We start from the raw sequence: 23,859 nt of genomic DNA, 5'->3' as shown, positions 1-23,859 counted from the left end.
AAAAGGCAGGAAAGGACTCTTCCTGCCCTTACAGAGCTGCCCTGCTTTAGGTACATATGGATAAGTGAATAGAAGAGAATCTTGTTAACCATTAGCTGCGCTCTGGGGACATTTGGGTCTGGAAGTAGGGTTGGGCCACAGAAGTCAGGGAAGGCTTCCTGGAGGATGAGAAGGGAGAGCACAGCCAGGCAGGCAGATGGGGAGGAGCATTCTCAGGGGGTACCGGGTGCTGGGACAGGACCTGGGGAAGGGGACAGTGCTCTGACTGAGGTGGGCTGAGGAGGAAACACTAGCCAAGTCTTGGGATAGGACACTATCCCGACCACAGACCTGATTCACATGGTTCAATCCCGTGGGCTCAAGCTGCCAGCAGTGGAGGGTCCAGGGGGAGGTGGATTCAGAGAAGACAAAGAAACTCGTGCATTGACGTATTCTTGAAGGAGACAGAAGAGAAAAACAAACGTCATCATAGGGCTGCCTCTGTCAGCATCAGCCATGGGCTCTGTCACCACCTGGCCTTGGATGGGTGTCCAGCAGGCTCCACAGAGGTTAAAATCCACCGGGCTGGAGGCCAGTACCAGCCAAAGTGGCCCAGGGCGAGCTTCTGTCTCCCTAACTCTCTTCACCTGTGCAGTCTCCGTGGAGCTGAGGACAGAGTGCCCCGCCTGTCCCTGCCCCACCGGCTCTTAGCCGGCCTAACAGTGGACTGACCATACGAGCCTGTGCCCAAGCTCACGGCGGGGGGCTGTGGAGAGCAGTTACTCTGATCCGGGAGGCCGTGCCATGCAGGCCACGCTTCCTCTGTGCTTCACCGCCAGCCGAGTACCCAAGCTGTGTGTGTTTCCTTTACCAAGGCCACCAGCTGCTGGAGTGCAGAACCAGCGCCCAACGTGTTTCTAGAAAATCCGCCCCTGGCTCCTAGCAGGGGGTGTGGGATGGAGGCACACATTCATTCAGCGCTGGTTGGTAGTTAGCATGGCGGGGTGTCACAGCACCCTGGGGAGACAGACCTGAATCTGAGTCCTGGCTCTGTCACTCACTTGTGACTCCCTTGGGGAGCTTACTTAGACTCTCTGGGCCTCAGCTGCTTATTTGTGAAAGGGATAATGTTATCTACTTTGAAGAAAGCTGTGAAAGTTAGAGCGATTACAAAGTGTCCGGCACATAGAAAGCCATTCTAAAAGGCAGTCGCCTCTACTACAGTGGGCCGATGAATGGAAGCATCTCCTCATGGGTTCCAGCTTCCATGCTCACGGGCCCCAGCATTCTCCCGAGTCTTTCCCCAGCATCATCTCTTCTGCCTAGAAGGTCCTCCCCCTTGGCTCCCCTCATCAGAAGCCTTTCTGTCCTTTAAAGCCCCATCTCAGTGTCACTCCTCCCTGCTGTCACACCTGATCACCCACAGGATGTTCCTCGGGTAGACTGCCCACACAGAGGACTGGCCACACTGCTTCCCTGCGAAGTAGGTGATGGATGATTCTTCTTCCGTCACTGCTGTGAGATAGTTAAACAGGAATCACAAATTCCATTTTACAGATAGAGCAGTAAAAGCCTGAGGTATCAAGTGACTTGCCCAAGGTCACAGCCAGCTGCTAAGAGAGTCAGTTCTAGAACTCGGGGCTCCAAAACCCAGGGCTCCACTTTCTCCCTCATCCCTGCTGCCTGTGGCTGACGTTCTTGAGATGGAGACACCAGGACTCTGGGACCTTGGCCAGGAAGTCGGCCACAGGTCTCAGCCTGGGCCCAGGACGACTCCAATCTGGGAGAAATCTGCTTTGAAGACAAAGGATGATTCCTGGCAAGGAGAGTCGCTCCTACTTCTGCTGCAGACAAATGGGAAGCTGTCACAGATTCCATGATAATTCTTTTTGCTAAAGATGATGCTTCACTTTGAGCTTATTATATGCACGGAGTCTCTGGACATCATACAAGTCAATTACTGAGGCCAAGTTCTCAGCACTGAGCAGAGATATTTGCATTGAGTGGCTAAAACAGAGCCAGAGCCTCCCAGGCTGGGAAGCTGGTCAACTTCAAGTTTGATGCCAGGGTGACTGCAGAGTGCTGAGACCTGCCCCAGGAGCCCGGTGGGAAAGGTCCCCCATTCTCATTCGAATGGCCTCCACTCTGTTTGCCCTGAAGCCACCACAAGTCTTATGGGCAGGATTATTCACAGCCAGAATTATTCTGTCGATTTCATAATCCCCAGCCTCACTCTCAGCTGCCTGGCCTTGGGGAAACCCCAAGTACAGAGCTGCAAACTGGGCCATGCTTCCCTAGCCCTGAGTCTCAGAAGCACTTCCCTATACCCTGAGGAGCTCCTTACCTGAGCCTGGAACACCTCCAGGTCAGCTCTCTGCCCCCCAGAACTCCCCAGAACCTCTCACGCATCACAGCTTGCAGAGGCTGGCCCCTGGGAACTGCTCCAGGCCAGCAGATCCAGCTTTCCCTCACTCTCAGACCCTAAGAGAAACACACGGCTGGTCCTCTGAGGCCAGGAATTTTAAACCTAGTATATTTGTTGTTCCAAGAGGATCTTTCTCTGTCCTGAGTCTGGCTTTCAGTGTTGCAGAACCAAGGTTTGAGGTCCTATCAAGAGCATAGGGGGGGCTTCCCTGGTGGCGCAGTGGTTGAGAGTCCGCCTGCCGATGCAGGGGACACGGGTTCGTACCCCGGTCCGGGAAGGTCCCACATGCCGCGGAGCGGCTGGGCCCATGAGCCATGGCCACTGAGCCTGCGCGTCCAGAGCCTGTGCTCCGCAATGGGAGAGGTCACAACAGTGAGAGGCCCGCGTACCACACACACACACACATACACACACACACACACACACACACACACACACACACACACACACAAAAGAACATAGGGGATGTGAGTTTCACTTAACCGCTGTGTGGCTTTGGGCAGGTCATTAACCTCTCTGGACCCTAATTTCCTCATCTAAAAATGTGACAAATGGCCCATCCTAGCTCCAAAATGCTAAGAGTCATTCTCTGGGATTCCAAGAAGGCAGATGGAGATGGCTGGAGCATAAGAGGAGGGGGCTGGGGATGGTAAGAAATAAGGAGGTGAGAGATTAAATGGAGAGGGCAGAGGTCTGAATCACACTTGAATGTCATGCTAAAAAGCTTAGATTTTATTTTAAAGGTAATGGAGAACCAGGGGGAAATTTTAAGCACGGGAGAAGAGTTGCCAGATTTAGCAAATACCAACCATCTATTTAAATTTAAACTGGGCATCCTGTATCTTAACTGGCAACCCTGCCTGGAGTGACAGAGAAAGCTCTCTGGCCACTGAGTGCATAATGTATTGTAGGGGATAAACCTGGAAGCACAGACCATTGAGGAGGTGATTATATTCCAGGCAATAATTACAAAAGTTAATATTTGTTGAATGCTTGTTTTTTCCAGGCACTGTTCTAAGTATTTTGTGTATATAAATTCGTTTAATTCTCATAACAAGGTGTAGTATCTAGTATCATTTCCATTTTACAAGTGAGGAGACAGCAGCACAGAGAGGTTAGGTCACTTGTCTAGGTAACACAGCTAGTTAGTGGCAGACTTGAGGTTAGAGTCCAAGGCCCACATGCTTAACCATGGTGACACATTTTCAGATCACTTGGTATTTTCAAAGCAGGAAGAGGGGCCCAGAAGAAAAAGAACTAGCATCTCTTCAGCATCTACCAACCACCAGGCAGGGAGCACAGCAATCCTCGAGGTATTTAGGAGGCACAGTCAGCGGGGCGCAGTGGTCGTCTGCACATGGAGTGAAGGAGGACTCGACGGTTCTGGTTTGGGGTGGCTGAGGGCCACATTAACCACAGATCACTGGGGACAAAAAGCTGCAGGGCATCTGGGCCCCCGGTGTGAGGGACTGGAGAGAAGAGGCACCTAGTCCAGGACATGCTCAACTTATCAGGTGCAAGACCATGAGGCAATTGAGGCCCAGAGAGGTTACGTAACTATGCTGGAGTCACACAGAAGGTAGATGCCAGGGAAAGAACTGGAACGGAAGTCTCTTGACTGTGTCTGGGACGCCTGGCACAGAGAGAGCCCTGGTCTAGGTTCAAAGATGGGGTGGGGAATGGAGACACCCCAGAACACAAGTCGTGACCAGTATTTGGGGGCCACTGTTTGATGCGGGTTCAGGCGGTGCCTACGCGCTCAGCTCTCAGAGCAGACTGTGCCCCTTCAACTCCGAAACGAAAACTGAGGGCAGAGCTGGGCTGAGTTTTAGGCACTGTGAGCCAAAACAGTCTCTGCAACAGTTTTCTCCATCTGTAAAAAGAGAACAATATCCACAGCAAAGTTGTTTGGAAGATTAAATGAAGTTAAATAAATGGGAAAGCCATGAGCCATGCAATGAAATCTGTGATTGTGCTATGATTCCATTCTTCTGCCTCTGCCACTACTCCCTCACCCTTTCCCTCCTCCTCCATCTTCCTCTCTCTCTCCCCCACTCCGCCCTCCCATTTTCTCATCTTTTCTCCCCTCTTTTTAGGCCTTGGGACAGAGCCTGTTCCAGGGAGTGTCTGCAGATAAGCAGCCTAGAAACAAACGTGCAGCCTCACGTCTCCACCAGCCTAGCTCCCTCCTCCTGCCTCTGGCTCTCCACCCCCGACACACACACACTCACATGCCACACAGGACAGCCCACCACATCGGAGACCAGTCCACCTGGCCTTCTCTCCAGCTGACCATCAACTCCCCTCCCTGCTTCCACATCCATGGGCCTCCCAGGGGGCCCAGGGAGCCCCACCTGCTGTTGCCCAGGGAGCGCGGCCAAAGATAGCAGTAGGGACTGCAGGGACAGCACGAGAGAGGCCCAGGAGGATGGGGAGGCTCCGGCCCGGACAGCCTGGAAATGCACAAAGCCGATCCCTAGGGACCGAGCGAGAGAGACTGACGTCAAACCGAGGCTGAAAATATAGTTTGGAAAGTCACGCAGCACAGGGAAAAAATGAGCCACTCTCCCCAGCCAGAGACATGGGTAGGGGGGAAGGGACATAAATCCCAGCTCTTTAGAGGTTCCAAACAGCAGGGGTTGCTAGCCTCTAGACTGCCTGTCGAGAGGTCTCAGGGATTCCCAGTGTCCCATTCAGGGGCCAGGGCACCCGCAACTACCCGCATTCCTGAGAGCAGCCAATGCCCTGAGAACCGAGGGCCACCAAGGGAATCTAGGGGTGGTCCTGGCCACCTCCCCCACACCCACCCCTGCCCAGGGCATCTCTGGCTAAGCTGTGGTGTGGTGGGTGACACAACCTCCCGAACCACACCCAGAGGGTCCAGAGAGCCAGGGCCAGTGCCTTGGTGTGGAGGTCAAGGTCCCTGATGGCACTAAGCTCTGACATGCAGCCTGCCCAGGGAGTCTGTCTTCCCACCCCATTTTCTCCACCCACCCGCTCTCACAAGTACATAAGAGTTGCCCCTTTAAATAGGAGAAACTGAGGTCCAGAGCTGTGTTGGGTGGCCTGGTGTCCACCCCACAGGCAGTTCGTGTCAGGGAGGGCCCAGAATCCTCTACAGTATGAGGCTCTCAGAGACCAGACATCCCATCACCCTCAGATGCCCAAGCATCTCCCTCAGACTGGTGTGAAAGGAGCAGAAGAGGCCCAGGCCTTGAGGGCTGGTCATGGGATTGGGGCTTTCTGGGACAACCAGCAATGGGCCCTCAGGGCCAGCGATGCCAAAGGCAGACATCCCTGCTCCTACCCATCTTGGCTCTCCATAAGCCCCCAAGAATTAAAGCAGTCCCAGGGAAAGTGACAGGGGTTCCCCACCAAAGCAACCGAGGTTACATTTTCACCACGTCATGGCAACAGAGTCAAAAGAGAATTTGAGCTGTTGTAAGAAAATAAAGAAAATTTGATTCATCTCACCCCTAAGTTGCAGATTCAGATTCTTACCTTCTACATACTTTCCTATCCCTGTGTCTTATTCCCTCTTCTGGTCTGCCCCTCCAACCTCTCTTTTTAGCACACCAGCTCCAGTGTTGCCTACTCTCTGAATGCCCCCACCTCATTCCCTGCCCCCAGCAGCATGACCCCTCCAGGACAAACCGCTCTCTCCTCTGAGCTTCTTCACAGATGGGCCTCCTCACACTGCGTCTTAGTGTGTCACACATATATCTGTCTCCTCCTGCAGGGCTCCTCCAGGGCAAAGAGGTGCCTTTGTCCTCTCTGCAACCTTCAGGGTTCAGCTCAATCCAGCCAGGAGGGCTTGGCTCACTTTCATGGAATCTAACGAAACAGGGTTCATTTGTATGTTATCTTCACAAAGACCCCAAAAAGACAACCAAGGGCTGGAGCCCTAGGCTGGGAGTTGGAAGTGTCATCAGACTTCCCTTCTCTGGTTGCCAGTCCACAAAGCCCTGGACCTCAGAGCTCTGACAATCCTGGGTGAGACTGGGTGGGAAGCAGAGACATTTGCATGAAAACTTAAGTCAGAGCATATCCCTCAGCTCAAAGCCCTGCCCTTGTTCCTCACCTCACTTGGGGTAAAAACCAAAGTCCTTAGCAAAACCCCAAAGCCCTGTGTGATCGGGTCCCCATTATCTCTTACCCTGTCTCATGCTGTGCTCCGCCTCCTTCTTCCTGTTCCAGCCACAGCAAGTCTCCTCCAACACTCACCTCAGGACCTTTGCACCTGCTCTGTCCCATGGCTCAAGTGTCACCTCTAGGGAGGCCTTCCCTGATCAGCCTATCTGAAATCACACACACGTACATATACACACAATCATGTTCCCTCTACCTCTTCCCTGCTTTCTTCTTATCATTTATCACCAACTAATACCTATATATTTTATTTGTTTGTTTATTATTTCTCTCCCCCACTGGAATGGAGACTCGATCAGAGCAGGAACTTTTATCTGTTTGATTCTCATTGTTCTCCTAGTTGATTCACACTCCTCCCTTTAATATCCTGTAACTTAAATTCTGAGATATAAAGTTACCTACTATTTTATGTTATGTTATGTTAGATGGTGAGAATGAGAGAGGAAAAAAAAGTAAAATATTTGCTTAATAGAAATATACATATAAACATATTCATAAGGAAATCCTGTCCTAGTTTCTACAACTGGCAGAGTATTGATAATTCCCTTCCTCCACTGGACGGTCCCCTTTCCCTTCGCCCTCAGCAAGTACCTCAATCAGCTATAGTCCTTGCAGGGTCGGGTGGAGAATGTTGGGGCACGTAGCAGGCCCTCAAATGATATTTATTGAATCCATGAGGAAGAGGCTGGTCTACACGTACCACAGGATGTAGAAAGGAGCCTGTCTCTGATCTGTGTAGACAACCAGAATAGGTAAACCGACTTAAAAGTTATACTCACAAGATCACTACGTGACTAAAACACCCAGATCGGGGGATATTCTCTTGTCGGCTTTCATTTCCCAAGGTGCTAGGACACACAGTCAGAGAGGTGTCACTCTGGCTGATGGTGCGGACCTACCTGCCTCAGTTCCCCCACATCAGTGGAGGGCTCTTTCAGGCTGGATGGATAGGAGGGCTTAGGCCCTGGGAGGCACTGTGTGGGAGGGAGATGAAAGGCAGTTCCTCACGTTCCTGTGCTCCTCCTTCCGTATCTCCCTCTGGATGGCATTTTCCAGCGCCCTTACCAGTGCCTCCAACAACGCCCAGGGGACCCTGGGAGACTGCCACCAGGGTTTCTGCTCGTTCCCAGAGAGCTCCCCACGCTGTCTGCAGGCCCAGAGCCCCTACCTCTGCAATGGCTTCTCCTACAGGCTGTGAGCCTGGGTACTGCTCAGGACAACCAGGTCCAGGCAGGAAAGCCAAGTCCAAACCACAGCTTTCTGAAGGCCCAGTATCAGCCCTCAGCCAGCCGTAGGCCCCAGAGAGATGCCTGGACTAGGAGCTCTGTGAGGGCAGGGGAAGTACCTGATCGTTCACTATTAGATCTCCATCCCCAGCCCTGGGGCCTGGCCCCCAAGAGGCACTTGACACATAGATGCTGAACAGTTGCAAAGGCAGCTAGCAAGACAATGGGTAGTGCTGCTGGGAGGGGGCTGGGAGGGCCCCTGGGGACCAGCCAGATCTCATTTCTGCCACTTATTGGTTGAGTCACTTGAGTTCTCTGAGTCTCCAATTATGACTCATTATCTGAAAGGTGAGAATAACAATGCTTGTCTCACCCACTGTTTAAAGGTCGTGATGTGACCCTGTGTGTACCACTGGGCGGGGGGCTGGCAGGAGCACTACAAATGCTGCAGTGCAGGCAGAGGCAGAACTCCCAACACCACGCCTTCATGACACCCTGGTACCACTGCAGAGCTTCCACGAGGGCCTCTTCCACCAAACACACCTCCCCACTCGTTCACCGATGCCTCCTGCCATGCTGTGTGCCAGCAGGAACACCCTGTATCAACCAATGAATCAGACCCAGTAGGAGATTTATATGAGTTTATTACATGGAATTGGCTTACATGAGTGTGGGGCTGGCTAAGCGGGTCCAAGGTCTGCGGGGCAGGAGAGCAAGCAGGAAGGGAAGATCACGGCAGGCTGAAACCCACAGGCACCAGCTGCAGCTGTTGGCCACGGGCCTGAGTCCCTCTCAGGGAAGACCCAAGCCTTCTCTGAAAGGGCTTCCAACAGAGTGAGCCAGGCCCAGCTAGGATAATCTCCATAATTTAAAGTCAACTGATTAGGGATTTTAATCACCTGTGCAAAATCCCTTTGCAGCAGCACCTGGGTTAGTGTTTGATTGAATAATTGGGAGATGCGGAGTGTATGCTACAAAATAGCTGCTGCTTCCTTTCTGTTCTCCAACTCCATGAGAGACTAGCACATGGGAATTCTAGCCAAGCCAGGCTACCAGGAAGCCATCACATACCCCATGGGCTTAAATCTGCATAAAGACACACTAGTCACTCTTCTCATCAACATACAGACACAGTTTACAAAGCACACTTAAATTCCATTGTCTCACATAATCCTCCTGACAGCTCTCTGAAGGGAATATAATTATTTTATTTTGCTGGTGACTTACCCAACCTCACACACAGCTGCTAAGTGACAGAGTTGGGACTTGAGTCTCTGTTGACCTGATTCATTCACATCCTCACCAGAGAGTGAGTCTGATAAGGGGAGGGAGGAGAGAAAAGCTTTGGTTTCTGGATGCATTTTAGAGAAGGACGAAGGAATAGAGACCCAGGTTTGCAAGACAATCTTTGCCTAAATTTTGGTTTTGCTGGGGTCTATTCTGGATGATAACAAGATAAGGTGTCACGAGTAGGGGATTTTACTCTCCTACATATGGTGCTAAAATGGTACCATTTCTTTCCCCCAATTAAATTTAATCTGTTCCAAGACTCTATCCTACCTGTCCAGAGGGGAATTCAAGGTGCTGTTATTGGAGCTTCCTTGTCCACTATCCATCAGAGGACAGCAAAGGCCCTGGGGTTGCCCACATCACAGCACATTCAGGAAAGGGTCCACTGGCCTCTGTGCCCACTGTCCACCAGCTACACTCATGAACAATCCTCATTTGGTCTCTGCTGAGAGTCAACCTTCTCAGGCCACCCTCCTGCCATTGTCCTCAGTGCCTGCCACCTCCCTGGAGCACCACAAGGAACCGTGGCCCCTCCCAACATCCTTGGAACCCCCATCCCTTGCCCTTTAGCCTGTTTTCCTCCACACTTCCCTCCCATCATCTCCCCATACAAGACAATCCAGCGTAATCCCCTCAATGAACCTACCTTTTTACAAAACACAATCCAGGAAATGGTAAGCGTGGTCTTCTAGGTGCCTGACAACTAACTGGTGTTTTGGGCCTTACCACCCCAACACAGCAGTAACAATGACAAAACTTACTGAACATTTATGGTATACTAATCACTTCACTGCTGTTCCTTCATTTAATCCTGTTAATAAGGTGCTATTATTATTAACCACTTTTACATACAAGGAAAACAGACAGAGGGCTGAAGTCACATGTCCAAGGTCAGCCCAGCTCACAAGCGCCTCCCAGCATTCTGACTCCAGGGCCTGCACTCTAACACCGCTCTGTGCTATTTCTCCCCCAAATCGGTGTAAGGCAAGGTGGCACAAAAGCCTGCCTGTGATCTTGGAATGGAGGAAGGACAATTAGCTACAGAAGCAAAATCAAGTCACAAACTAAAATTGCAATATATTATCCCACCCAGGTGGGTGGGGAGTAGGGAAGGGGAGTAAAGATGCTGGTTCTACTATCTACCAGCTCCCTGACTTCGCCTCTTTGAGTGTCAATCTCCTCCATTATCTCCATTATAAAATGAGGATGGTGATCCCAACCTTCCAAGCTTGATGAGAGGACAAAAAGAGAAGAAGTACGTGAGAGCTCTTTGTTAACTCTGAATTCTGTAGATGTTCCACGTTAAGGGCGTGGGGCAGAACATGTGCCTCGCCAGCATCTGGGCGTAATAACCTCAGCCTTGGCAGCCCCAAACGAAAGACAGCCCGGTGCCAAGGTTAGGTCATTGTGCTGGAAGTTAGGAGACCAAGTAAGAAATTCCCTTAGAGGCTGAGGCAGAGAGACAAGAGAGTTTGCTTTCCTGTCCTAAAGATGCTGGAAAGCATAGAACTACATTTCCCAGACTTCTTTGCAGCTAGGGCCCACATGTGACCGAGTTCCACTAAGAAAATTCGTACATGAGACTTGGATGGGTTGGGGAGGGGAGGCGTGGAAGTAGAAAGAAGCAGCAGGCAGCAGCTGGGCCAGGGAAGGTGAAGCCTCCTGGGTGAGCTGCAGGAGATTTCCAACGCCTGCTCCCAGGGTAGAGGGCAGCAGAGCTGTGTCTCCACCAGAGCAGCCCTGTGGGATGCTCAGGGAATTCTCCTGGCTCTGTGATGTCTTGGCCCTCTCCAAGGTTCTATAAACTACCTAATGTCCTCTAATAAATTCCTTTCTGCTTAAATCAGCCGGAGTGGAATCTGTTCTCCCAGACTGGTATTGGAAGAGATTCCAAGCAAGAAACCCTCGAGGATATGAGAATCTGGGACTGGTTTCTGAACGAGTTGCATTTCCAGACAACAGAGAGCTGGTTAGCATCAGAAGACAGGATTTTAGCGGTGGACGATTTCCTGGTGAAACAGCTACTGCTCTCACTCTGAGGTCTCCACAATAAGGTGTCTGTGGAAGGCAAGGCTTCAGCAATTTGGCAGCTGCTGAGATAAACCTCTAAAATAAACTTTTATTGTGAAAAATTTCAAACCAACACCAAAATAGAGTTGCATGATCAACCCTCATGCACCCAGTTTCTACAGTCATCCCCCTATCATTGTCACTGCGGGAACTTCCTCTGTCCCAATTCACTGGATTGTTCTGAAGCAAATCTAATATAACATTTCAACCAGAAGTACTTCAGCGTACTTCTCTAAAAGGTGACTTTTAAAAACATAACCACGATAATATTATCTCACATTTTAGAAGTTAACACTAATTCCTTTTTTTTTTTTTTACTAATTCCTTAATATCGTCAAACATCCAGTCAATGTTCATATTTCCCCATTGTCTTGCCTTTTGTTTTTTAACAGTTTGTTCAAATCAGGATCCAAATAACTCTATACACTGTAATTAGTTGATACATCTAAGTTTCTTTTAATCTATACATTTCCCTCCCTCTTTCTCTCTCTCTCTATTTTTCTCTTCCTGTTGAAAAAATTGGGTCATTTGTTCCATAAAATTTCCCACAGACCAACCCCTCCTATCTAGCTTGCTGGAAAGTTAAAAACCACATTTCCAAGACTCTCTTTCAGCTAAGGTTTCATCACAACCTGCTTTCTCCCAGGCAGACCACCCACATGGAACTTGTAGGTGGAAGTGAGCCAGGTAAGAAGAGGCAGCTCTTCAGGGTGGGGCTGGAGGCAGCAGAGTCCCTGGGGGCACCCGTGCTGGGGACTCTGGGTTCTCCTCTCTGGAACCCGAGGAACCAAGTGGCAGGTGGGGTGGCAGTCTGGGTGTCCCTCTTGGCTGCAGTGCTCCTGGCTAAGTGTCCAAGCCTGGTCCCTTGGCCCTCCCAGGGATCCTGTAAGCCACCCCTCTCCATGCAATAAATCCCTTTAGGTGTGAACTGGTCAGAGCGCATTCTGCTGACTGCAGTAGAAATCAATGTGGGGTGGGGGAAGTAGAATAAGCCTTAACGCTGCACAGCACTTTAGGGTTTATAAAACACTTTCACATACATTGGGTGCTCTTAACTACCCCCACAAGGAGGGCACTGAACAGATGAGTCAGACCAAGCAAACAAATCTCCTAGTTAAGCACTATCTCAAGACTCAACCCCAAATCTTCAGATTCCAGCTTTCACACCATTCTCTCTCACCAGCCGCCTCCCTCTCCTCATGGGCTGCCAGACTCACAGCACAGATGAGGGGTGTCTGGGGCTAAGATGGCCCCGGGAAATAAGGCAGCACAGAGAGATGGTAGAGGCTATAGAAAGATGTCTCACTTTGTGTAAGATGAACATGCATCCTCCTCAAACCTCTCTGCCTGGTGATGTCAGCAACAGGGCCACTTGGACAAAGTCCTGGGGTCTGAGCACCCCGACACTCTTCTCCTTTCAGCCAGGCTGTGCTGGAGGGAGGGGCAGATGTGGTCAGGAAAGACGGCCATTCAGGCTAAAGCCCACTCTGTCGCCCCAACTCTGTCACCAAAGCCTCTTCAGGGTCCGTGTTCCTGTGTGTGCATGTGTGTGCGTGTATGTGTGCGTGTGTGTGTGTAAGGGGGGTGCACTTGGAGTTGGTCAGGGAGATAAAGTGGAAGGGGGCTCAGGGGAGGACTGAGAGGACTGAGGCTTTCTCCAACATGTGGTCATTCAAGTTTAAGTAGCGGCAGTGGCCTGAGGTTGTCTGGATGAGAGGAGGGGCCGGGGAGGGGGCTCTGAGGGCCTCCCCCCGGCCCTTTCTGATGGACAGCAGCTTTGATCCTGGGGTCTGAGGCTCATAAATAACGTCCCAAGCACGGGTGCCCTGGGACTTCTCCAAGGGCGGCTGGCTGACGAGGCCAACTTGGGCAGGCCTCGTGGGCAGGCCTAGCCCCACTGCAGTGGGCCGTGACGGGTTTATGGCCAGCAACCAACAGTAGTTACCTCAGATTTATCACCCTTCTACGAGGGCAAGGGGAGCCGCTAAAGGCTGCCAGGGAGCCCTTAAATCACTGTGATGGGAAACATTGTCAGAGGCAGCGGCGGGCAGGCAGGTAGGAGCCATCCTGGGGGCTTGGGCTTCCTGCTGGCTCCTTGGGTCACAGTCCTTTCCAGAGGGGGATTTAGAGCCCTGGAGCCCAGAGGAGTCACGACGCCCCCCAGTGGGAGACAATAGGGACCACAAGCTGAAGGAGAATGAGGGTGCCAGTGCAGCTGGACTGGGCCAGGCAGAGCCATGAGAGGGGGCACGGACCTGGCAGCCAGCCTGCGGGCCGCGGTGCCTTTGAGCGGGCAGCCTGCCGCCTTGGCCAGCGCTGCCTGCGCGGCGTCACCCTCCCGGCGGCACGTCCATCTGCGAGCAAGGCTGTTCGCCACAACCCTCTGTGTGCAGATACCTGTGCCCTTTCTCTGGGTGTGTGTCTGTGTCGGGGTTTCTATCAGCCAAACAAGATGCATGCGTATAATGAGGCCATTGCCTATCATTCTCGAGCACCGGACTGGGTAGTTGTGCCTATGAATTAGTATTGCACGTGTGTGCAGGTGGGGTGGAGGGTGGGACATCATCAAAGGCAGTGGGTTCTGGGTCCTTGTCCACGCCTGCCTACTGGGTGAGTCTGCAAATACAAGAATACAAGAGAGAGGACACTAGGAGGACAGGGAGAAGAGCTGGTGGGGTTTAACAGAAGGGCAACTGCAGATGCAAGGAATGGGAGGAAAGAGAAGGTGGGCAGGGGTGGGTGGAAAGAGACAGAAGGATTAGAGAAAGAGCTCAAAGGAAGTGCCCAGATGTCCACACAATGCAGCCAACTCGGCCCCAAACATGGTCAGAGCGAACAGGAGGGAAAGGGTGGAGAAGAAGTACAGGAAGAAAAGCAGAAAGGACAAGGAGAGGAGGAAGGTGACCCAAGAGGGAGGAGTGGGGCGAGGCAGCCAGCGGGAGCATCATCTGCTCCGGGGGCCCGGGACCCGGCTTTGCAGCTTTCTCGCCTCAGCCGTCTCCACCAGCAACAGCTGGCTCTGCAGCTGGATATGAACACAGGGCAGCCTGCCCTCCGGCCAGTCCCCTGCCACAGGCTGGCAGCCACACAGGCCCAGCTCAGAGCACAGAGAGAGTGACCCAGGCTGGGGCCAAGATAGGAAGCAAGCTCGCCACCTTGGAGAGTTCACACAGAGAAGGGAGTCTCTGCCCTCGGACGTACGTGGGCTGACACCGACATGCCTGTGCGGCACCCTTGCAAGGCCCAACTGCCACCCAACACACAAGTGTGTGCACACACATGTCCATCTCCATGTTCCCACGTGTCCTATGAGCGCTCGGGTCCTGACTACGATGTATCACTTGAACAGAGCAAAGTTGGTCCAGGCCACCTCTTCCTGCAGCCCCAATCATTCCTAGGCTTGGCTCTGCAAAGTCTCCCCTTTCTGTCCTTACGTTTACTGTGAGGGATCTTCTGGCTGGACTGCCTGGGCTCCAGCAGCCTGAACCCCAAAAGGCCGGGTGTGGACCCAGACACTGCAAGTGGTACAGAACCTAGAACTCATTTCTGCAAACCTGGCTCTGCCACTATAGACCCCATCCCATGGGAGTGAGGTGTTGGGTGTCTGTGCTTGTGGGTGTGCACCTTTGGTGCATCATGTGACTCGGGGTGTCATGGGGCGCCCAGCCAGGTCGGATGCTGGGTGTGCTGAGCCAAGCGACCGTGCTCCAAGTGTGACGTGTGGACCCCTGGGTGACAGGAAAAGTCCCTCAGGGGCCCTTTAACTGGCCCCCCTTCCTATCCTTCACTGGTTTTCTGGCCCTTTGTGAGATCCCCTCCCTCTGAACTTGGGCAGGACCTGTGATTTGCTTCTAACTGCAGCATCAGGCATCCAGAGTCTCTGGAACCTCTGGACATTGTAAGCTCTCTCCTTCTCCAACATCTACCAGAATTTTCATCCTGACAGACCATTCCCTGCCCCATCATTCAGGGCTATGGGTAAAAACCATGCAGTGAGCTCTCCACACTTCCCCAAATCTCTAGCCTGGGATGTGGCTGGGCTTCCCAAGGCCCCTCTGCTGCACTATGCAGCAAGGGACAGCAGGGGGTGCGCTTCTCTCTAAACGGCCTTCTCAGGGAGATAGGGCTCCTTGTCCACCAACCTAAGTCCCTAGCACAAAGCCTGGCACAAAGTAGGATCACCATCAATCTTTATTCATCAAAGAATAAAGGACTTATGAAATAACACACAAACTAGAGTGCTGTGTCTGTTTCTCTCAGAAAGACGATTTCGCCAGGGACCAGGCGACCAAGGGTGCTGGCCTGCAGTGTTGCAGGAAGGAGCTAGAAGGAGAAGCCAGACTTCTCTGTGGATAAGAATACAAAGCTGGAAACCTGGATGTGGTAGCCATCCTGAGATGCCTCCTACTTGAGCAAGATTGTTACCTTTAGGGACCTTGTGTCCTTTCATGGCAGGAGAGAGGTGCTGTGGTGAACTAAGTGGCAGAGCTACATGCCCAAGGCTGCAGTTTAAAAAGACTGCCCTCCCCCCAATTCCCACCACCCTTCAAGTGGTAGGGCAGAGGAGGAGACATGGGGTTTGCTGGCACAGGTTTCAATTCGCCTTTGAAATAAGGTGAAACAGGGACAGGGAAGGATCTCCAGGGCAGGCAGTCCGGGAGCTAGGGCTCTCCACACAGAGTAGGATTCTAACCCATTGCTGGAGTATGAGGGGCCACTCTGCCCCCAGCCTCCCAATATTCCGTAATACCTGTAAGTTCACCCGTTAGGGGACAAAGCCTGTCACCCCGCAGTGAGAAACGCAACATTGAGTAAAATATCCCTGGGAGGGGGAACAGACGGAGGCAAGTTCTTGCTCAGTTCCATGTGGTGGCTCATCCTCTCCCAGGCTCAGCTTTTGTGGGGAGGGTCAGGCGCAGGGCCCCCCTGGGAAGGGTGGAGTCAGTAGTGAGAGGCAATCATGGGCACAGAAGGGCAGAACAACTCTCCCTCCCCCGCTTTTGGGCCTGGAGTCACCCTGCCCTGCAACCTCGGGGACAAGCAGTGGAGGTGGCTGCTCCCAGCCAGCCCTGACACTCCCGCTAACCAGAGACAACAAAGGCTTCCCCGTCCCTCGTGCCAGCTTCTCTCTCAGCAAAAGGAATAAAACGGCCCACTTATTTTTATCACTGACAGATTTCCCGGGAAATGGGCTATTAGTTCCCCTAATGTAAAATAACAGGCTCGTCCCCCTTGGTAGATGGCACAGCCCCAGCACGAACACACTCGAAGACCCGTCAGGAGGTCTCTCCTGTGGAGGCCGGGGGACCTGAGAGCAGGACCAGGACCTGCAGAGACAGGAACCAGGGGCAGAGGCTCCGGCAGCCCCAATGGAGGCATAGACACGGTTTCAGGAGTCTCTCCCAGCCACTGCCACTGCCCCACCCGACTCTTCACTGTAGAGTCTTCACGCCTTACCCTCACGAACACCTGGCGGGGGGAAGTAAATACTATTATAACGTGCCCCAGTTAATAGGATGCGGGGCCCCATAGGCCAAGGACAGGATGCCTCCCAGGGACCTGGGCCCTGCTTGTTCCTTTCTAGACTGTGCCTTCATCCCCTTCCTTCTGTCTCCATCTCCCAGGATGGATCGACCACGGTAACAGCACTTCTGGGACTTCAGGGGGACCAGGCTCTCAGTGAGTTTCCTGAGCCCTCACACACGGGGTGTAAGGGCTCCTCAGCCCTTGGCAAGGGCCATTCTCTCACACCGAGAACAGAGAAGGGGGCCTGGTTTTCCTGTAGTCTATGGGCACTGGGCCCTCCACACTGAGCCCAAGGCCCTGCAAGGCTGTAGCTGGCGCCTGGGCATTTAGTCACGCAGGCTGTACTCTGGTTTTATGTTGCTGCTTTACTTGTCACATTTATGACCTCTCTCTCCATCTAGGCTGCACGCTCTGTGAGGGCAAAGGATCCAGGCTGGTACCAGTTTTGCTCCTGGGAAGCCTGGGCAGTGGTGGGCGGGAAATGGGGGTTGCTCAGTGAAACCTGGTGATTGATGAGACTTGGGGCAGGGAGAGGTTGGGGCATGGCTCCGTACACACTGGTCACGGTGAGTGTGCGACGATGCAACCGCCTTTTCTGCCTAAGCTTCCTGCTCTTCCTGGTCTGTGTGTGTCTCCCTGAGAGCTCCAGGCCTGGCACACTGTAGGTGCTCTCAACCCCACTCCTACCCCTGCTGCCCCTGCCCCTTAAACTGTGGAAGCACAAGCAGGCAGACAGCAGGGAGAGCCTCACCCAAAGAGCAAGGGACAGCTACCTGGCACTTCTCTACCCTTGGCTGTCAGGAGGCCTCGGGGGTGGGCGCCATGGCCTGGGGATGGAAGAAATGAACTCACATTATCTGTCTTTCTGTCCCCAAGGAGAAAGAGGGTCTGTTTAGAGCCATGGAGGTGTGCTGACAGCCTGGCTTGCTGCTGGGCATACAGCTGCCCAGGAGGCAGTGCCCAGCCTACAAGGGGGAAGCAACCTTTGAGCTCTCCCTTTCAGGCTGCCCATGGGGCGATCAGAGCCCCTTCTAGGTGATAGTGATGGGGAGGGGATCATTCTGTGTTTCAGAGGGGAAATCACAGGCCCAAGAGAGGAGAGAAGGGTCCAAAATCCCTCCAGTTACTTTGAAATTTCAAAAAGGGGTGAAGGTGCGTCTACATCAGCAGGAACTAGTGGGGAATCACCAGGGAACACTTAAGGATGAGGCTGGGTGAATTTGAGCGCGCAAACGGGTAGGATGGTCGGTTTACTGATCAGCCTCCTCCTCCTCCTCCTCCTTGTCTCCGGGTCTCCGAGCCTCAGGCTCGCTCTCCCCCATGGGCTCCACGAGCAGCTCCTTGCTCAGGAGGTCCTGCACTAGCTGCCCCAGCTCCCCACTCCTGCCTCAGCAGCTGCAGCACTGCCTCGGTGTCCTGGTGCCCAAAGTGTTTGGCGAGGACCTGGCCCAGATGGTGCCACAGGGGCTGGGGCTGGTGGGCCTCCTCGGGCACCGTCTTCTCCAGGGGCCGCATAATGACATAGATGGAGGCATTGGGCCCAATGCAGTAGTTGGAGAGATGCTTGTCATCCGCCAGAAGCTGGCCACGGAAGAGCAGGTGCTGCTGCTGTTCCAGGGCACCCGCAGCCGCTCGGACACCAGCTTCTTCAGCATGGCCACGCTCTCTCGCCCTGACACCTTCAGGCTACATCTCCGGCCCAGGAGCAGCTTGACCTTGAGGAACATTGGGCTGACGGAGGAATCAGGAGGGATTCATGCTCCAGCGGCTGCCCTGAGGGTTAAGGGGCTCTGCGAGAGAAGGTGGCTTCTCCTTATCAATGGAGGGCTGTGGTCCCAGGAGGGCCCAGCCCAGGAAGACAGCCATTGGCCAATGCACGGTGATGTCACAACGCGGCCTGCCAGAAGGCTCATTTCCAGAGCGGGATGTCAGGGAAGTGAGAGGGGCATTTGGGACACAGAACATCCTTCCTCCATGAAAGGAGAAAGGAGGAGAGAAGAGGAGAAAAGGAGGGTCAGGAAAGAAAACATAGGGCTAGGAGAAAGGAGAGCAGGAGGGGGAATGGGAGGGCCCAAAGGACAGGGTGGCAGAAGGAAACATGTCCATATTGACTCATTCAGCACTACATATTGGGTGCCCTCTCTGCCGGACCCATCCCTGGGGAGAGATCGTATCACAATAAATACTTTCTGCCCTAATTTATCAAGTGTCTTTCTATCACGCACTTGACATGCTCTCTTGGATTGGGTTTTCCAGACACAAAGACAGGGATTCCCGTGCATGTATTTAGTTGGGAGGTGACCCCAGGATGCACCAGTAGGTGGGCAACAAAGCAAGACAATGGGGGACAGGGCAGCCCCCATTGCATCAGTGAGCAGATTGCCTTTCCGGTCACCTGGGAGCTTTCAGTCCCGCCAGGCGCTCTGGGAGGCCTCGTGGAATACACCTGCCATGCTGCCGGGGAAGCAAAGAGGCTGGATCTATGTGTTCTTGGTCTTGCCTTTGGTCAGTGGGATACTAACTCCTTGGCACTTGTGGTCTGAATGCATGCAGAGCACGCTCCCATGACCAGAGAAGACCCTTGGGCAGAGACTTGCGGGTGCTGGCAGCAACTTCAGCTCTCCCCATTCCCCCCCATCCCCCACTCAAAAATAATTCTCTCTTGTCCCAGTTAAAACCTACTCATCCAAAAGAATGGGACAACCCGAGGGAGATGCCAGGACAAATAAGTAGCTATGAAGTATGGTGATGGCAGCTGGCCACTCCCATCCCAGTGACAGACTACCCCCTGGAGGGTTGCCAGGGATGACACCCTGTCCTCTCATGGGTTGGATCCCACTCTTGAAACAAGACAAAACCCTAGAACTTAAAAAATCTCTTATGACCTTTGAATCCCAAAGTCAACTGACCCCACCCCGGCCCAGCCCCTTTTGCTGAAATGAATCCACCAGAGCCCATCTTAAGGAACGGGAGCACTGAGGGGCTCAGGCTGGGCCACCAGCAGGGTCCGCTGCATGGGCATGGCCTTAGCCACCCCCCCGAAACCTCCGGGGTGGGTACTGTCCTTTCCTCCACCTGCCAGAGGAGGCAACGGGGCTGAGCTCACACGGCCAGCAGGCAGCAGAGCTCACGTCTTTGCCTCTACCGAGTCCTGCCTCCCGCAGAGCCTGCTCAGCGCCCTCTGTGTGCCAGGCACAGCGCAGGCGCCCAGGGCTCCAAGGCCAGTAAGGAAGGGGCATGACGGGGCCTCCGCGGTGTCAGCCACTGCTGCTGCCTTGGGAGTTTTCAGTTCAACTTTTAGCTCTCCTGGGCCAAGCCCTTTGTAACTGCTGGCACATTTCAGCCCGTGAGGAAGGCGATCATCTCATTTTGGAAATGAGTGAGTGTGAAGGCCTGGCTGATGTCCACAGCTGGTGGGGGGATACTGGCAGGGACACCTTCACCTCCCCCCAGCCCTCCATGCTCCAGGGCTGCGCTCGGCAAGCACCTACTTCTTTCCTCCCCTCTTCTTTCCCTCCTCCTTTCCTTCCTTTTGCTCCAGCCTGGGCTACACTTGATTGACACTGTTGCCAACGTCCTGGACTTTCCAGACTTTGCCCTTCCATAGCCCCGGGTCGATTCCCCACCCTGGTCGCTCCTGCCTCCACCTCTCTCTTCTGGCTCTGGCAGCCTTGGGCAGCGGAAGAAAACACCCATGGAGGCCACAGACTCAGCAGCCCTCCCCTCTCCTCCTAACCCCATGTTCTCACTCTTGGCAGGTGACCAAATTCTAGTCCATAAACAAACTAAGCTCAAAAGTCAGGAATCTCCCCCAAGAATGAATGGCCCCAAGGGGGCGGGACCGGAAGGAGGAGATGCAATGTGACTTCCGGGCCAGAGGCTGGAGGACAGTGACAGTCTGAACTGGGTTGGGGTCAGTGGAGATGCAGAGGAGGGGTGGACAGACAAAATAAGAGTGCTCATTTGGTTGGGGAGAGGAGACAAGGAGGGAGGCAGGGAAGGGGCAGCTGATTGGGTGGCACTCCTCCAAGTGACACCATCAGGTTTCATCCTTTTGCTTTTGGAATCAAAACTAGCTCCTCAGCCTGGCATCCAAGGGCGTCATGACCTGGCTCTGCTTCCACCCAGCCTTCCTCACTTTGCATCCTCCACTCCAGCCACATCAACCCACCTTTTCCTCAACTTGCCTGTTTCATTTGAACTCTTCAACTCATGCTTCAAAACACTGGTTAAAAACTTCCTCATAAGGAAGCAGATGTAGAGAATGGACTTGAGGACACGGGAGGGAAGGGGAAGCTGGGACGAAGTGAGAGAGTCACATCGACATATATACACACTACCAAACGTAAAATAGATAGCTAGTGGGAAGCAGCTGCATAGCACAGGGAGATCAGCTCGGTGCTTTGTGACCACCTAGAGGGGTGGGATAGGGAGGGTAGGAGGCAGACGCAAGAGAGAGGGGATATGGGGATATATGTATACATATAGCTGATTCACTTTGTTATACAGCAGAAACTAACACACCATTGTAAAGCAAGTATACTCCAGTAAAGACGTTAAAAAAAAAAACAAAAAACCTCCATCCTCCATGAAGACTTCCCTGCTTTCCTCAGTCCTGGGTGGAGATAATCCCACCTCTCTCTGTGCAACAATTACCCGCCCTGAATGCTACCTGTGTTGATGCACCTACATGTGTCTCTGTCTCCCTCAGTGACTCACAGGGGCAGGAACAGGTTTCATCTGTCTTCGTATCCCCTGCCTCCAGCATACAGAGCCTGGTACACAGAAGGCCTCGCCTGCATGTTTGCTGAATGAAGACGACAAAATTTAGACAGGTCGAGCCATGCAGGAGGATGCAGTGTCCAGTATGGCAGCCTGTGGAAGGCTATGAACCTGCCTGCAGCCTCTCCTTCTTCCCTAGAGAGACGACAATCTGAAATTACATAGAAAATAAATCAGAAAGTGATTCCAGTCTTTACTCAAGGATCTTCAGTAGTATTCTTTAAATAGCCACTTCCCTTGGTGCATTTGGAATAAGATGGAATCTGCAGATGTACATACAGTGTGTGGTGGTCCCCATGGACTCCGTGATGGCAGAGCGTCTGTCTGTGCTGAGGGAGCAAAGTGTGGGTGAGGTTTCTCCTCGGCCACCTGGGAGTTCCCAGCCCCCGGATGGGAGGACCCTGTGGTGGACAAACCGTGAGATGGACAGGATCGGAGGGAGGGGAGCTTCGGTGGGAGTCACCCTGAGCAGAGCTAACATAGGAAGGCTTCCTGGGGGCCAAGGTTTGAGTCGTCTTCTGCAGGAGATGAAAGGAAGGTGAACTGGGGAGGGGAGTGGCCTGCAATCTCTCTCCCAGGCTATGGGACATCTCAGGAAAGTGGCAGTGGCCAGAGTCCTGAGCTTGGAGGAAGATGAGAACCAGCCACCTGCCTCAGCCTGCCCTCCTCGATGCGTCTGCCCGCGACACTGGCAGCCACTGGGGGAAAAACGTTGGGGCCTGGGCCTCTAGAAGCAGGTAAGACTACAGCTCAGGGTCCATCTCCCCAAGGCTAGTGGCCACTTGCAGGCTGGCACCTCTGCGACAGGGGCTTCAAGGGCCACAGATGCTGGGTCACACTTTCCAAATCAGGCTTCCTGGTCTAGAGAGTCCCAGTGTGCTAGTAGGCCATGAGCAGAGAAGCTTTAGAATCAGCAGTGTCCCCGGAAGCTGAGAGACGGTCACCACTGACCTCTGCCTCTGTGTTGGAGCCCCAATTGCCCGAGGGGGACAGTGGAGGCACGTTGCTGGGCCCTCAAATTGTATTTGGAGCTTGGAAATTTCATAACTTTTTCCCATGCAGTTGCTTGTCTTCATTATGCAGTTAGCATGAGAAAATGTAGTTGTGTAATCAGAACAGGCAATCAGACAATGATTGCCATAATTAGGGGGGAAGATTAATGGGAATGAGTGGGTTTTGAGACTTGAGGGGAAGGAACAAATGTGTACAGAGAGAGCGCTGGTCAGTGGTGGGTCCCAACCCTTCTCACAAACAACTATAAGTGCAATTGTGTCACTGTGAAACCAGCACAAAGTCTGCAAGAGGGGAAGAGTGGGCAGGGAGAGGGTGCTTTGCGACAGATCTGTGAACCCTTACATGCCTGGAGCCCCCGGCAGGACTCCTAGACATTGGTACCCAAAGGGCTTGAACTCTGTAGAATAAGAGCCAAGGGTCCAGCTGCCAGGCTGGGGCCGCCTAGAGCAGCCTGCTCCTTGCGTCTCATTTGTGTCCCCTGTCTAACGCCTCCCCTCTCTTGTAAAGGTCACAAGAGGCAGGTCCTGCCCTCAGGACCTTAGCACAGTGCCTGACCCATAAAGACATTCAGTGTGTATTTATAAAAACTTGGAAATGTGAGCGCTCACCCCCAACTGTCAAGGAAGACCCCGTCGCATGAAAGACACATGCCCAAGTGTGATTCCCCACAGGCAGGCTGAGCTCTCCTGCTGGCGCAGGTAGGCGGACAGAGCAGCCTCTGCAGACCTAGCAGGCCAAGGGAGGAAGGGGCCGAGAGACGCTGGCTGACAGCTGGTGGCAGGGGTGCCCCGCAAAAGGCTCATGAAAAAGGTACGCTATGCTCCTGCCCACCTCACTCCCTGAGCAAGTTATCAAGTTATTATTACACTTTAATAATGTCAAACTGACCTTCCAGGGGAGGCGGGGGCGAGGGGGGCGGGGGAAAGGCTGGGTGGAGGGGGTCTAAGAGACGCTGAGAAACGGGGATGGAGACAAAGCAAGCAGAAGAAAGGCAGATGGAACCGCAGAAACAGCGGAGAGGGGAGATGGGTGGAGAACAAGAGGGCTGAGCACAGGAGATGCTTAGAAAGGGGAGAAGTCCAGAGGGATTAGAGGAAGTGGGTAGGAGTGAGGGGCAGGGCGGAGGAGCCACACAGAGGCAGCAGGGAGAAGGTACAAAAGGACTCTTGTGCCAGAAAAGGAAAGAGGGGCAACAGAAGCAACGGGAAGGAATTGTTACTGCAGAAAAAGGACAATAAATGGCTCTGCAGGCCTCCCTGCTGAGAGCAGCATCCTTCTCGCCCTCTCCTTACAGTATGCAAATGGTTCACGGGAAAACTTTGGCAGAGAAAGTGGAGTCCGGGGCGTGGAAAGCCTGAAATCCTGGTTCCGGCACCCCATGCCTCCAGCACCCCACGG

The 23,859-nt window shown here is 53.2% G+C and overlaps 1 protein-coding gene and 1 long non-coding RNA gene across 2 annotated transcripts in view; both read right to left on the bottom strand.

Annotated features, from left to right (window-relative positions):
* Positions 1–336: 336 nt before the first annotated feature.
* LOC136794769 (uncharacterized) overlaps positions 337–23,859 on the bottom strand; it is a 59,382-nt gene continuing 35,859 nt past the window's right edge. The window contains exons 4-5 of the long non-coding RNA XR_010841976.1: positions 21,356–21,598; positions 337–433 (exon numbers count right to left, since the gene is read on the bottom strand). This is a non-coding gene — a long non-coding RNA (uncharacterized lncRNA). The remainder of the gene's footprint in view (positions 434–21,355; positions 21,599–23,859) is intronic.
* On the bottom strand, positions 17,916–18,392 carry UBL4B (ubiquitin like 4B). The gene is given in 3 exon segments (XM_059063979.2): positions 17,916–18,045; positions 18,047–18,279; positions 18,282–18,392. Coding segments are annotated over 3 exon segments (474 nt in total).

The sequence above is a fragment of the Kogia breviceps genome, chromosome 1 (assembly GCF_026419965.1).
Source record: "Kogia breviceps isolate mKogBre1 chromosome 1, mKogBre1 haplotype 1, whole genome shotgun sequence".
Taxonomy (NCBI): Eukaryota; Metazoa; Chordata; class Mammalia; order Artiodactyla; family Physeteridae; genus Kogia; species Kogia breviceps.
The sequence above is the reverse complement of the archived record's forward strand: the minus strand, read 5'-3'. Positions and strand labels throughout refer to the sequence as shown.